Source organism: Botrytis fragariae (genome assembly GCF_013461495.1).
Source record: "Botrytis fragariae strain BVB16 chromosome Unknown tig00000186, whole genome shotgun sequence".
Taxonomy (NCBI): Eukaryota; Fungi; Ascomycota; class Leotiomycetes; order Helotiales; family Sclerotiniaceae; genus Botrytis; species Botrytis fragariae.
The window spans coordinates 762,979-777,405 of record NW_023501000.1 but is presented as its reverse complement, the minus strand read 5'-3'; the positions used below and the strand labels follow the sequence as shown (position 1 = coordinate 777,405).

Here is a 14,427-nt window from a genome sequence, read left to right as displayed (position 1 = left end):
ATGCCGAGATTCTCAGAAATCTAAGTATTTGGCACAAACCAGTTGAGGAGTTCCTGCACAATAAATTTATTTGAAACCCGTGAATAATCATGATAGAGACAGAGAGTCAGAGTGACCGTCCATGGAACGAACGCATGTGATAACCTCGGTTAAGAGACCTGCGTTCAATTGAAAGTATTCTTGGACAACATAACATACAGGCAACTAATTTCATGATTGTAAGCTCGAATCTTCTTCGAGATAACCTGAATTTTACTTCATGATTGGTGTGCCCCTGGCTGGAGAGATGAAATGTCAAGTGATATCAGCCGAGGATAAGCGCAATCATGGTATGGCAATCAACGGGTAATTGCTTCAAAGCTTTACTCGCAGTTCAGAAGAGCAGCAAATTCTAGCCCAAAATTGTCGGAAATATTATGCCAGGCATCATTTATTAACAAAGTGAGGCGGACAGCACCGCCTCGAATGAATGGTTCAAACGTAACCTCGTATGCCACGGAATTCGAATCTCGCCCTTTATCGGCGGCTTGTTTTGCTCCTTCAATTCCGCCACATTCATAAATTTGCGCGTAGAAGGGCGTTGGTAGTAAGATTTACAACAAGCAGTAAATGTGCTTTTTCGATAATGCACATACCTGCTCGACCTCATATACTCCGATGTTCGGATACCTTCGTATGACCACCAGATGCTCTGAGCCAGCAAAGAGTCGATACCTAAGCCGCCCTTTTAGCAAAGCATGTATCCGAGCTTTATAGTGTAAGAAGGGTCTAAGTAGATTCATAAGTATCTGGTTTTCTCCTTGATTTTCCTTTCTTCATTCATTATCAACGAAGTTATCTAACTTTCAAGCCTTGTTTGACATTCGCACTTCGAGTCAAGCATATATATTGTCATCTCAGCCTTCTCTTCTGGCAACATCTAACCTCCCTTTATTTTCCGCATTTGTAGCATACTACCTTAGCAAATTACCAATCATATCGGGCTCCTTCGGTTAGCACGATTATCATTCCTTCCTAACCCGTTTCGTAAGTCATTCGCCCAAGCCTTGTCAGACGCCTCATATCTAACATTCCGAAAGTCTCTTAGCCTTTCAGGATGGCTCCTCCGGTCTATAATGATAACACTGAAGACACTCATCGAAATGATTTAGATGACTGGACTGTCATTTGTCAATTCTGTCTCAAACCCGTCTCGGCAACCAGACCTCCTATCTACAATGAGGTTAATTGTAGTTGCTCAGAGCTTGGCACTCATTCTGCCGGTATCACCCCGTTCACTCAGGATGATACCCAAATTTTGGAGCCAAATGTTACTATTTATGAAGAACCTGCCTATACATATCAACGTCCTATCCAGGGATATGTTTCCTCATACAACCAGACTTCAACTCTGCATGAAGAACCTCTTGCTTATAAGAACAGCAACAAGTTCGGGGACTTCACAACCAACTGGAACAATGATGATCTCAAAAATGGTACCAGAAATATACAAGACCAGCCATACTCTGTCAGTGGCTACTCATGGGCTTTCTGTTCCTGGCTGAAGGAAAACGAGTCCTCATGTACTCTCGCATACAGATCTTCATCAATGAAAGCGAAGAAGGGAAGCAAGCGAGGTGACTCCAGTCTTCATAACTCTGGTAGTAATGTGGAACTCGGATACAACGGGTGGGGACCTGATCCCCTCACAGAGACTGGAGCATGGACCAGTGAAAAGTACCATGACACAATTGAGAGTACATTGGTTATGAGTGGCATGAACAGTTCTTAGTCGTGTCAGTTAGTGTAGTCGTTTTAGTTTCAATTTGGTCTAGGAAATAATGCTGGAACAGGTCATGTATTATGAGGTGTTTTCTTGGTTCGACAATCTTTGATTTTGGGTGCAAGGGGTGTTGGCATGGGGGTAAATTGACTTAGCGACAAACTTTCGTTATGGACTCGCGAGACTTGGGTACTAGAAGGAGCTAATAGGAGTTATTCAATCCAATTTTTCACTATCAATGCTCAAAATAGTTTGGAAAACTCATATATGTTGAGCATATCTTACAGGGTTGAGCGGAGACGCGGTCGTTCCTTCCTAATTTCTCCAGTTCCCCTTTCCAATCTTGCTCATCACTTTATCAAATTGGCTATATCAAGTTCCCATTTCCCACGCTTTGGTTTTTCGCGTTTCAATTAATTGCCATGTTCCCAACGAATGTCAAAGTATGTGCAGTTTTCAGTCAATACTGGAAACAGTGAAATACAGAGTAAAGAACTCATTTATCTTTTGGTTCATCTCTGACTTCTCTTCTCACCAACTTTTCCCATTAGCACTTATTGTTCTGTATTCTCATTCATATCTTCCTGGTTTACATTAAGACATCTCCCGTCGTTCTCATCCAGATCTTCCAATACCATTTTGTGAGCCTACAGTTAAGGATAGAGCTGGCTAACCCGAAAAACTAAGCTCTTATGTATGAGAAAGAGGCTTCGGAAAGCTTTTGAGTAAATGATGAATTCATCTTGGCATTCTTTTATTTTGCATAACAGAGTCTTTTAAAATTCTAATAAGACTATCATTGGATCATTGTCTGCAAGTCCAAAATCTAGTTTGTAATCCATTGTTTTTTTTGCTCTTCCTTGTCTCCTGCTTCTATTTTGTCCACTATCTTCTGTATCACACTCTCTGTGAATTTATCTCTCTCCTTTTACAGTACGATTATCTCTGCCTTTCTCCATGATTTCAAATTCGTCTAAACTCTTTGTTATTTTTGTTGGTATCTCTGCCCCCAATCAAGTGATTTTGTGGTCAATTATATCTCTCAATTGAATATAAATTAAAGCCAAAAGCTTGATTGAGGCTTTTATGTTAGAAACTTCGTCTTTTAGGTACAAAGCACAGTCTGTAAGTACCAAATCAATGAAAATCGTTTGTTCACTTCAACAATGTATTAGTTTGAAAAGATAGCAAAGACAAAGATGAGCCTGGTAGATGATGTTCGTTAAGCAAAACATCAACTTGTCATATATTGATCTTAGGCACCAGGAGATATCGTATTGAGCTGCCGTACGTGAACCTTTCAAGGAAATCCCAGTAAAATTTGAAACTGATGGAAAGTGAAAGCCCAAAGTCCATAAAACACCATACACAAACTTCCTTCTTCGTAATTCTGGTGTTCAGATGTGGTACAGATACGATGATACCCCAACACGTCAAATTTCTAAAAATCAAGTACAGCAGCTCAAATTAGAGATTCTTGTTGATGCAGTCATTGGTTGCTGGAAATACCCTTATCACATAGAACCATTTATTCAAACAATACTACAGTGTTACAATATTGTGATTGCCCGCCTCGTACCGAGCACCCTGTACCGAGCAGTAGAACATGATCGAGCAATCTTTGTAAGATCGATGGCGATATCCCACAACTTGATTATGCTCTCTGCTCCTTACCGTAGATATATTGTCACTTTCTATTCATTTTGTCTCAGCAAGGCAGCTTCTTTAAATATCTTTCCCTGATCAACGAGTTCACCATACAACTCATCAAATCATCACCTCTTCCGCAATATATAAAACCAAAATGCCTCCTTCAAGCTATTTCAAGCAATGGCCGGAATTCCCTTCCAATGTACCAGTCGCCGATATGTCAAGAATCTCCTTCAAGAACTTGCAAGGCAATAATTCGAATTAATCTGCCAGGTTCTTTGACGCATGCAGAGACCAAGGTCACTTCCTACTTGACTTGAGAGATTCTAACAACGGAGAGACCCTATCTAACGAGGCAGGTCTTGGAAGCAGGAATAGAAAATGTCGAAGCTAATTGGAGATATGTTAGACCGGAGCCCGGCTGCGTCATTGTTCTAATCGGAGATACACTGGTAGAATGGACTGCGGGAGCTTTGCGTGCTTCTATACACCGTGTCGTTACTGCGCCGGGAAAACGGGCTGCTGCAACAAGATTAGGTCTAGGATATTTTCTCAGACCTTCTCATACTACGAGAATGTCTAGATTGATTAGCGACAATGGTACTCTCCCTATACTTGCACTGGGAGAGGCGGGAGACGAGCGTGGTGTTGCGGAATGGGCGCAGTGTAAAGCCAATGGAGATGTAGCGGCGGCGGTTGAGGCGGCGGGCAAAGGAAAGTAGGCAGCGGGGTTAAGTGATTGTATTAATTAAGAAGAGACAATGAAACATACTTGTTAGATCATAATCTGATCATCCTAGGCAAGCTACAGATACAAATTCACTTTCATACAATCTCTCGTGCTCTGTTTCTCTTTTTCTTTGCGTGTTTCCCTCAATAGCTCATACTCTTAAGCTCTCCAACCTCCCCACCACAAATTCCATCAAAGCCCCCGCTTCGACCCCATTTACATCTTCCCTAACCCCCAAGCATCTCTCCACCACCTCTCTATACCCCCTCCCAACTTTGCTCCCCAATCCCGGCACTAAATTCTGCACTACAATCTTATCCCTAAATTTCTCCGCCGAGTAATGTGGTTTATGATACGTCTGCAATGTTTTCCACAGGCCGATCTCTAGCAATATCAATCCTAGAGAATAAATATCAAAGGATTTGCAATACTCTTTGCGTGGACAAGAAGAGGAATGTAAAGACGAAGGATGACGATGGAGATCCGCTGCTGTAGGGTTGCGAGATGCGATGGACATTTCCCCCATATGATCTGGACGGGAAGCGTCAAAACCGAGGAGATATGGCGTGCTTATATCTGGTACGTTTTCCCGTTCCTTTGAGATACGGGGGCTTTTTGTGTATGCGCTGGGGAAAAAAAGGATATTGGAACTACAGAGATTTTTGTGCAGCCAGTCTAAGGAGTGAAGGGACCAGAGGGCAACAGAAAGTGTATGAGCGAGTTTAAAACGATCGCCTAGGTCGGGGGTGCGGAAATCAGTGCTGGTGATGAGAGAATTGAGGGTTGAGGAGGAGGACGAGGAACGATAGATAAGTCCGTAGCGAGAAGATGTGCTATCGTCTGTGTAGCCGAGACAATCAATTGTATGGAGATCTGGATGACGATCAGAAGCGCTATGAATCATGCGTGCGAGATCATCTATTCGACGAAGATGATTTAATCGAGCATCGAGGTCTTCTTTCTCGTATTCTACCCATTCAACTATGATCTCTTGTGGCTCGGCTAATGATGGATTTCTGTATTGCCCATGAGTTCTTCCCATGTCTGTATTTTTGACCACCAACGCATGGCGTTGAATCTTCAAGGTATAAGTTGGCTTGAAATTCTTGGTTTCCTTCTCGTCTAGGTTGATTCTCAATTGTTTGAGATTGGCCGAGACATTCAATGCCGGATACACCCCACTACTCGCCGCCTCCAGATCTTTCAGCTTGCCTAAATCTCGATGCGCACCTTGTAATAGTTCATTTGTCCACGTCCTGTGCAGAGTTGCTAGTCTTGATGGTGGAAACAGCTGTTCCAACCCATTGTTATAATCTTTCAGGTCCTGCAAAAGTACTGTGAACTTCTCCTTATCACTTATAACCCATTTAACCCTCTTCGACAACTCATTCCTCAAACTCAACTTCCCTATTCCAAGACCTCCTTTCTCTTTCTCCACCTCCCTATCCCAACTTTCTCTTCTCTCGATCTCATCTCTCCTTCCGCTCTCCTCTACAACCCCATACTTCTCTCTCAACTTCTGAAAGTCTGTAATAGTCTTGTACAATTCACTCAGAATCTCCATCGCCAAACCTCTCAACCTCGCATTGCCAATCCCCTCTTCTCTTTTCAACTCCTCCTCAAATCTTCCCTCCAAAACCCCCCACTCCCTACCCCAAACCAATAATCTCATCTCCTCAATCTTAATTTTGCAGATAAGTTTTTCCGAGTCTCGTGAGAGGTCAGAAGCGGTTGTGAAGAGTGAGTAGGCTGTTATACAGCCGGAGAAGATTTGACCAAGAACTCCAACGGCTCCGACGATCGAGAGAGCTGTACCAAGGACTTCTGCCATGGCGTTGGTTGTACAGTAGGGGATATGAGATGAGAGAGATAGTTTTGAGGGCACGCGAAGTGTAGGTACAATGCGATGTTACTGCATAAGATATACAAGACGACGCTACCTAATGAACAGACCTGTACATAACTAATAGGCTAATACCCAATCTCGTGTTAAAATATACATCAACATTAATGATCAATGTGGATGAAAGATATCGGTTATGTCATTCAAGAAATGCCTACTTATAATATAAACTTGACAGGTCAGCTTGTGATTAGCGAGAGAGAAGAAAAACTTTGGTTGCAGGTGATGATAGTGGCTTGCTGGGATTAGCAATGCAGGTCAGAGGTGGTCTGCGGCTGTCTGCTACTCGTGATAGGTGGGATGTGCCATCTTGCGTTTCTACGAAGGCTATGAAATTGTGCAAGAAATGACTTAGTTACTTACACTTGCATACGGAGGGATTTATTCTTGCAGCTTCTTTATGACAAAGTGCAATCTCTTGAAGATGTGCTAATAATACTATGTTGTTTCGAGTCATGTTGATGGCCTTGAAACAATAGTCTTTTCATTTTATTGAAACATGCAGGAAACATATTTAGCCCATAAGTCATTCATATACTTTGTAGATTGCCAGCTCTGAGATTTACAGTCAGAATATGTTGACGCTGTACTTAAAGTAAGCCGCCAATCTGATGAATCTCCCTTTAAAGGAAGAAACGATAACAATAATAGAAAACTTTCCCTCATCAAATTGAACTCCGCCCTAAATGCACGGCTCGCTGTTTGCTTTTTCCTGAACCTTCACTCCCTTGCTCTCGTTTCAACCTCACCACCGAAGTTTAGTAGACCTTCTTCTTCTCGTCGATTGAGTATTTCCCTGGTCCGCTGTTGACAAGGAGGAGGAGACCTCCTACAATAGATAGAATTTGGAAGAAATCGTACTTTGCGAAGTCCTTGTGGGGGTGGTGTTCGTGAAGCTATGGTAAATTAGTAAAGTGCCCCGCATAAGCAATAGAGCTTTACTTACAGTCCAAAAGTTGTTTACCAATACGTTAAAAACGCTCAAGATAAGCACAAGCATGATAGCACTGAACTTTGCCTTGAAGCCCACGACAACCATAACACATGCAACGAGACCGAAAAGTGCCACAATCACTCTCCAAACACTCCAGGTGCCACTAAAAACGAATCCGACGAAGAGGAAGATCAACAAGACACGACCAGCAAGCTGGAAGTACATTTTGCGGTCTTTCTCATCGATCTCCGGGAGACCAGCAAAAGCCTTTGATTTGCGGACCCATGAATCGGACAAAACCATCAATAGACCACCCATGACCGAAAGGTTTCGGAGGAAAAAGTTGAGATCGAAGATAAGACCGTATCCAAGAGCTTGTACGACTACTACGCCAATCAATCCACCAACAGCGTAATCCGAGTATCTTCGTGTGATAACAAGTGTAGAGCATGAGACCATTGCGAGTACGTTAACGATCAGGAAGAGATGTGTAAGACCGCTTGGGACTAGAAGATTGTTAATTATGCTGTGCCATGTTTTGAACAGATAGGTAGCATACTGTGTCGGTAATCATGCAGATATAATAGTTGATCGCTCCACTGTGTAATTATTCTCAATGCATCTTCCAGGAATGTTACGACAATCAAGAATCGTCCGATGGCTGGCAAGTATCTGCAGAAAAGTAGGAGTTAGTAGATTAAAAAATTGCAAGTAAACTCAAGCACAGAATTAGACCCCCCAAGCTGTCCTCTGCGGGGTCCTCTGGGGGACATGAACATACGGCTTAACAGGATCACTTAATGTATCCAAAAAATCCTCAATCTTGCTTGTTTGTTCTCTGATCGCATCGAGAGTACCAGGTTCGTTCTGTTTATCCATACCACCCATACTTGGTCCTCCTCCGAATGAGTTCTGCCCACCTAAACCATACCCTGCATTACCGCGTATCGACATTGTCGCAATTTTGCTGAACTTGCACCAGATCAAAGAAAGTAAAGAAGTCGAACCGATTTGTAGTCAATTAACACCAAATAGTGTCTTGTACCTGCGGAAGGTGGACTGGTAATATTTCAAAGGGGTGGAGGTATGAAGAAGAGGAATGAATGAACCTTTTGAAGTTTAAGGTCTTTCTAATAAGATTCTCGGTAGAACAACCTAAAGGACAGATTGAATAATGATCCGAGGAACCTAACGAACCTAACGAATTACCCCATTTAGTTCTGCTGCTACATGCGGAATGGAATGCAATCAATCTATTAATTATTTTGTTAGGTGAATGATGAAATTAACAAAGCTCTTTGTATTCGTATTGAAGTCAATTATCGTAATCACAATAGAAGTATTTATAACATCATCACATCATCATCAATTATGGTTAAAATCAAAGTCAAAGAAAGATAAAATTTAAAGGTTTAATATTCTCCGTACTCGTTCTTAAAGTTTCACTGTAGGATTTGCCCATCACGCATGATATTTATAGCTGTGATTTTCTCCTCGGTACCCAGGGTAGTGAGCTGATGTCTCTCGTCAATCTCCATCTCGCGATTCAGGGGAAATTTTTTTGACGATCTTCAGTTTCCTAATGTATAACTCCCAATGCAGATAGCTTGATGCCGCCTTACCGGATTCTAAAAGATATCCCGCTATAACGCCTTAAATCATAATGGTAACACATAAATACGATCCGAAGAGTTATTGTATTTTAATAAGCGAAATTCTTAATGGAAAACACTCAGATCCAACGGAACACTACTTCCACGACCAGCCCGGTATTTTTTGGGTCCACCAACAAAATCTCGAGGTTTTGGAAATACTGATTCATCTGTAAATTTCCATCGAGGATCATTGATCATGATTCTTCTGCTAGAACTAGAGGCTTGTGGTAAACTGCCATTTGATGAGAGGGTGTAAGAACTAGAGTCCATTGTGTGAGTTCTTCCTTGTTGTTGACTTTGACTTCTTGATATTGGTGCCGCTGGGGGTGCAGCGGGCGGAGATGGTGTTCTGTGTGACGATATAGAGGGAGGTCCATTGGATGGAGGAGGTGGCGGTGGTGGAGGAGGAGGTGCACTCATTGGTGATGCTTGACCAGCAGCACGAATAGCAGCTTGCATAGCAAGGCTTTGGTTCCCTCCATTAGTCGAAGGTGGAGATGTTGGTGGTGGTGGAGGAGGTGCATGTGATCGAGGTGGATTACTGGGAGGACGTGGAGCTGGGGAAGGTGGTGGCGGAGGTGCAACAGGTGGCGGAGGTGCTGAAGAAGGAGGTGGAGGGGCGAATGCTGGAGGCGGTGGTGGTGGGCCTGATAGCGCTGATGATGGCTTTCGAGTCCCAGGCGGTGGAGGAGGCTTTTTGCCAATAGGGGGTGGTGGCCCTTTGAGAGAGGCTGAGGATGCAGGACGAGAAATAGATGGCCCGCCGGTCTTTCTCAGATTCGCAACTGAGGGCGCAAATGCGGGAGTACTAGCGCTGGGCTGAGGAGGAGGAGGCCTGATTGATGGTAAAGGGGGAGCTGCGTTTGTTGGAGGTCTGGGAGCAGCCATACCTGGCGGTCTGGGAGCAGAGAATTCTGGTTCTGGTGCAGTCGATGAGTCGCGGTTTGCTGTAAAAAGGTTAGATATATCTCAATTATATAGAACGTAAAATCTTACCGCCAGTATCCACTCCTCCACCTCGTTTCTTCAACTTGGGCATGCCACCTGCGAATATTCCTCCCAGCTGTGGAGCTTGTTCCATCCCCGAGACCGCATTATTGCTCCCTTGGTTACTATCACTTCGAGCTCTATTTCCTCCTGGTACTGGCGGTGCGCCAAATCCACTGGGAGGTTTTGCCATTCCCGGTACTGGTGGAGCACCTCCTATTGGCGCCGGCCCAGAACCATTGGATACTTTGCCTACTATCGGTGCCGATCGATCGTTAGTTACAGCTTTCTTGAGTGCTCTTCCCTTCGTGATATCCGACAAGAGTGCGCCCTGTGGTCTGATTAGCAACCCCAACTTGACAAGCTCAAAGTAAATGTATAGCTGGGAATTTTTACTCTATTGGCAGCAACCTTCGCAGGTGGTCTGGATGGCATAGCTCCTGGAGCTCCTCCCGGCGGCGGTGGTGGAGGTGGACCCCCAAATCCTCCAGGAGGAGGTGGAGGAGGAGGTGGTGGTGGTGGAGGAGGAGGCATGATTTCGTGAATAACAGTGGTTCAATCTTGAGATTGAACAACGTTTAATGCAATCTCAAAGAGGTCCTTTGGCCGAAAGACTTGGTGTTGTATTTCATTCAAGCTTGAAATTTGAAGAAATTTGAAGAAAATGTGTTCAAACGGAATGAAATAATTGTTTGTTTCAATGCTTCAGAGAAGATGCCTAAATGGAAACTAGGAAAGTTATATCGGATTCATACATTGTGTTCGTCGTCACGATTGTGGCTCATGCATCGAGTTCAGCCTTCTTTATTAGTCAGCCATGTCACGTACAGGGGTACCGGGCAGGGATGTGACATCTTGATAGGATGCGGGCTTAGTGGTCCTGACTACAGCTTGTCGAAAAACCTCAAATTAAAGATACCGGAAACTTGATATCACCCTACACAATGTCAAAACGCCTTTTCAAGCCTCGGTCGGACGTATGCCGTATATGCGACTTCATAACTTCTCAGCAATCATCTCTAAGATCACAGCGTCAATTTTTGCAAGCTATAAACACTACTCCTCGCACATTTACCACCACTACCAGGAAGCGATCAAGCAAGCCTCCAAAGTCTACCCCTTCCAATTCTTTGCGCCAATATTCAAGTCCAGCTTATGTACGACCATCCCGACATATCACGGAAGCAGAACTCGAGCAAGGACTAAGCCGTGGAATCGATGCTTGTAATAAATTATTTTCAGAAACTGTAGCTTCGGAGAAGGCCATTCTGGACGTTTTACATACATGCCGATTGATTGCCGCGGACGTTGCTGGAGAGCCTGCTAAATCATCAGACACAAAGAAGGATGTAACTGCTGCCGCATCTTTACTTTCCTTGGCTGATCGAGGATCGAAGAAGCTGCGAGTCCAAAAGCTATCTCGCGAGAACCAACTTTTAGTGGATGAGCTCTCGCGAGCCTTGTTTTCGATTGTTTCCCATGAGTCTGTCTTCATATCACCAGAGATTTTAGAAGTATATATCAGCGCACAGTCATGTCTAGGAAAACCCGAGACTTTTCCAGAAGTGTTTTACTTGTATGCGAACAAGCCGATACCAATCGAGGGCTCTAAAGGAAAACAGTTCAAAAAACAGAATCCAAATAAGATCAATAATGCCATACCAGTTGCCGTGGCAGATCAAGCTTTACAAACCGCAATAGATGCCAGGGAATTAGATGTAGCTATGGATATTGTTGATACAGCATATGCGCAAAAATCATTTCGTCGTGCTAAATTTATCCGGAAAGGATTGTTACCCACCACTGGGCTTGCTGTGGCACCTTTTGGAGCGTATGTTGTTGCATCACAACTTGCTATGTTCCAGGACTCCATGGAACCCGGCATGGCCACAAACATCGCATTTGCTGGAATATTAGCATACATGGGGTTTACCACGACTATTGGTATTGTAGCTGTGACGACAGCCAATGATCAAATGGATCGCGTGACTTGGGCCCCAGGTATGCCACTGAGAGAGCGCTGGATTCGTGAAGAAGAACGGGCAGCGATAGATAAAGTCGCGGGATCATGGGGTTTTCATGAAGAATGGCGGCGTGGCGAAGAAGAGGGCAAAGATTGGGATCGATTGAGATTGTGGATCGGCAATAAGGGAATGTTGCTAGACGCAGTAGAGCTTATGGAAGGTATGGAGTAGTTAAGCTTTAGGGAGGTATGGATCACTAGCCTTTTAGCTTGAAGTCTGTTGCTTTGATTTCCCTAGCGCGGATATCGCTTATGATCATAATTTTTGAAATTATCAACCTTTATGGCTTCAATTCGGTAAAGGTCTCATACACGTTATTCTTTTCGGAATCTCACTTCGACTCGAATGATTTTGCAAGCGCATAACCCAAGACAAGGGAGTACATGAGTACAACAAATCCAAGATGTACTCAATTGAGTCCCTCACCCGCTACTTGTTCTCAAGCAAAAAGGTATAAACTTTTCCACTAGTCTCACTAGTTTCACAAGCGAAGAGACGGCCTCATTGATAGTGAAATCTGGGGTAGTCTAAAAGCTCCTAAGTTCTTCCACTACAGCATGTGACGTTTTCTGGATGAGATATAAAATTGTTCAATCCGTGTCTTCTTCGAAGGGAGTTTAGAAAAAAATGCTTTAACTACAAGCCACACATTAAATTCAAATTTTTCATTGCTAAACTTATTCTCAACAATCAACATGTCATCCAACATGACAGATCCAATGCAATCAGAGAAATGTCTTAAGCATGGCCATTTCATGCACAACCTGAATGCGAGCGCAGTAAAGAGTATTTTCTGGGTTCTCTTCTTGATTGTTCTCATCATGTTAACCATTGCAACGAGTGCCTTTACTAAAAGTGCCCATATAGCCACGTATGTTTGTCGCCTTGTCACCCCATTCATCTGCAGTAAGTCCTTACTGCCAGATAATTAACACGGGTGCCCAGACACATCAAAAACGCAGAATTGCACCCGACAATTTCTAGAGATCTCTGCCCAAGACTGCTCTCCATCAGTAAAGAGAAACATCGTCGCACACAAATTCGATGCATCTATGTCTCTTCCCTCTGTCTTGCTGTCGCAATTACCTGCACAGTCTTCGAAGCCTTCGCCGCATCCACTCTCATTTTCTGTCATCAATTAGATATGGTCTTCCTATATTGGTCATTCTGGACCTTGCTCCAAGTTGGCAGTACTATTGCCATTCTCGGTATCGGATTGGCTCAGCTGTGGTCGTATTTGGGAAGGGAGTCGCTTCCGGTCAAGTATGTATTATAAGCTACCCCTCGACCACTTTCAGTCTCTCATCTTGTATGGAAAATCAAGCTAGCTCGAACTGTGACTGACTGATATCTACGGAATAGTGTGGCAATTGGAACACCGGTTTTAATCATAGCCTGGTTAGGTGTAGCACTTGAATATCTATGTAAGGGATGGTTGAGCGAGAAGGCTTTGAAGAGCTTTGAAACTTTTGTCGATGGTTTAATGGATTCGCCTCGGTAAGTTCTTTCTAACCTGTCAAACTTTCAAAGTACCCAACAGTTTCCACCGTAACCCGAAAATCAGGGGCTTTGATTTCTCAATAAATTTGAAATATTTGAATGGTTTGAAAGGCTGTATATCAAGATTATTTTATACTCTATTTCAAAATACCTAGGTATTTACAAACCGCAAGCTAATACTCACCAGCCAAAGTGAACCCAACGCTGAAGCCGAGAACCAAGCCAGCACGTCCTCCGTCCCAGTTGCCGAACTCTTAGGGTTTACACTCGATAGTCGTCCCATCATTGCATTCAACAGATCATCCGGTACACCTCATCCCATGGCTCGTCATTTAAGTACTACTGATGACGGTCGTTCGATATACATATATGGGGCCATTCCGACTGACCCCATTGATGCCGATGCCATCAGTAACTCTGTGAACCCCAATATATCTATGGCTACTGGAAAGATGGAACAACCAGGCAGAACATCTCGTACCGTAACTTTTGACTGCGAACTTGAAGCTTCGTCTGCGCCTGTTTCATCAACGACATCTCGAGCAAGTTTACTTGATTCGATACGTGGTGAAAGGTCCACGTCGAGAAGCCCCACCAGCGTTGGTGGAAGTAGATCGAGGTCCGACGAACGTGTTTAAAGATGATGTGCAGAAACAATAATATGGGAACAGGGCTCTCGATGGTCGCGGTTGCAGTCTGCAATTCTACAAGATGGATGGAAAGTAGAGGATTCAAGAACCTGAGAACGCTATCTACACACAGTGATAGATCGCTTCATTTGAGAATGGAAGAGAGAGGGAGCGGTATTCGCTTGTACCACAGTCGTCATTGAGATGCTCAACATGCCAACAAGAAGCGTTTTACATCATTAGGATATTTGGATACTCCTATAGGTTTCCAGCGATGAGGCCAACAAATCAATAAATATATCAATATCACTCTGCCTCCGATATGCTTTCCGCGGCATCAGATGACACTCCTTTTACCCTACATCCGATATATAAATCACAGTCCATATCCATCATCCGCACTCGCCTACAATATCCACCTCCATCACATCATATCACTCCCATAATTCAACTACCATTGCCGTCTAACTCTGGAATACAGCATATAAACAAATATTATTCCAAAAATTGACTCATCAGCCATATCAACATCAACACCGACAACACACCCATATTTTCTACACCCGAGTATTCAAATGTAACTTCGAAGTAGAAAAGCATGCTCCCGGTGAGCCCAGATAACGTCAGTACATGTGCAAAATCCCCGACAAGCT

The 14,427-nt window shown here is 43.6% G+C and overlaps 7 protein-coding genes across 7 annotated transcripts; 4 read left to right on the top strand and 3 right to left on the bottom strand.

Annotated features, from left to right (window-relative positions):
- Positions 1-1,096: 1,096 nt before the first annotated feature.
- Bfra_010271 (uncharacterized protein) lies at positions 1,097-1,771 on the top strand (the record flags this gene model as incomplete). The annotated part of the gene is made up of 1 exon (XM_037340604.1): positions 1,097-1,771. One exon carries the CDS (start codon positions 1,097-1,099, stop codon positions 1,769-1,771), a length of 675 nt encoding a protein of 224 aa, XP_037189072.1.
- A 1,795-nt stretch (positions 1,772-3,566) lies between these two features.
- On the top strand, positions 3,567-4,134 carry Bfra_010270 (putative 2og-fe oxygenase protein; the record flags this gene model as incomplete). The annotated part of the gene is made up of 2 exons (XM_037340603.1): positions 3,567-3,614; positions 3,772-4,134. The coding sequence occupies 2 exons, from the start codon at positions 3,567-3,569 to the stop codon at positions 4,132-4,134; spliced, it is 411 nt and encodes a 136-aa protein (XP_037189071.1).
- A 159-nt stretch (positions 4,135-4,293) lies between these two features.
- Bfra_010269 (uncharacterized protein) lies at positions 4,294-5,973 on the bottom strand (the record flags this gene model as incomplete). The annotated part of the gene is made up of 1 exon (XM_037340602.1): positions 4,294-5,973. One exon carries the CDS (start codon positions 5,971-5,973, stop codon positions 4,294-4,296), a length of 1,680 nt encoding a protein of 559 aa, XP_037189070.1.
- Positions 5,974-6,709: 736 nt separating this feature from the next.
- Positions 6,710-7,933, bottom strand: Bfra_010268 (putative surf4 family protein; the record flags this gene model as incomplete). The annotated part of the gene is made up of 4 exons (XM_037340601.1): positions 6,710-6,941; positions 6,992-7,485; positions 7,539-7,651; positions 7,761-7,933. The coding sequence occupies 4 exons, from the start codon at positions 7,931-7,933 to the stop codon at positions 6,804-6,806; spliced, it is 918 nt and encodes a 305-aa protein (XP_037189069.1). The 3' UTR covers positions 6,710-6,803.
- Positions 7,934-8,697: 764 nt separating this feature from the next.
- On the bottom strand, positions 8,698-10,155 carry Bfra_010267 (putative wasp-interacting protein vrp1p protein; the record flags this gene model as incomplete). The annotated part of the gene is made up of 3 exons (XM_037340600.1): positions 8,698-9,581; positions 9,631-9,952; positions 10,018-10,155. 3 exons carry the CDS (start codon positions 10,153-10,155, stop codon positions 8,698-8,700), a joined length of 1,344 nt encoding a protein of 447 aa, XP_037189068.1.
- A 410-nt stretch (positions 10,156-10,565) lies between these two features.
- Positions 10,566-11,816, top strand: Bfra_010266 (uncharacterized protein; the record flags this gene model as incomplete). The annotated part of the gene is made up of 1 exon (XM_037340599.1): positions 10,566-11,816. The coding sequence occupies one exon, from the start codon at positions 10,566-10,568 to the stop codon at positions 11,814-11,816; it is 1,251 nt and encodes a 416-aa protein (XP_037189067.1).
- A 524-nt stretch (positions 11,817-12,340) lies between these two features.
- Positions 12,341-13,783, top strand: Bfra_010265 (uncharacterized protein; the record flags this gene model as incomplete). Its single annotated transcript, XM_037340598.1, has 4 exons — positions 12,341-12,516; positions 12,591-12,908; positions 13,008-13,142; positions 13,333-13,783. 4 exons carry the CDS (start codon positions 12,341-12,343, stop codon positions 13,781-13,783), a joined length of 1,080 nt encoding a protein of 359 aa, XP_037189066.1.
- Between the last annotated feature and the right edge of the window lie 644 nt (positions 13,784-14,427).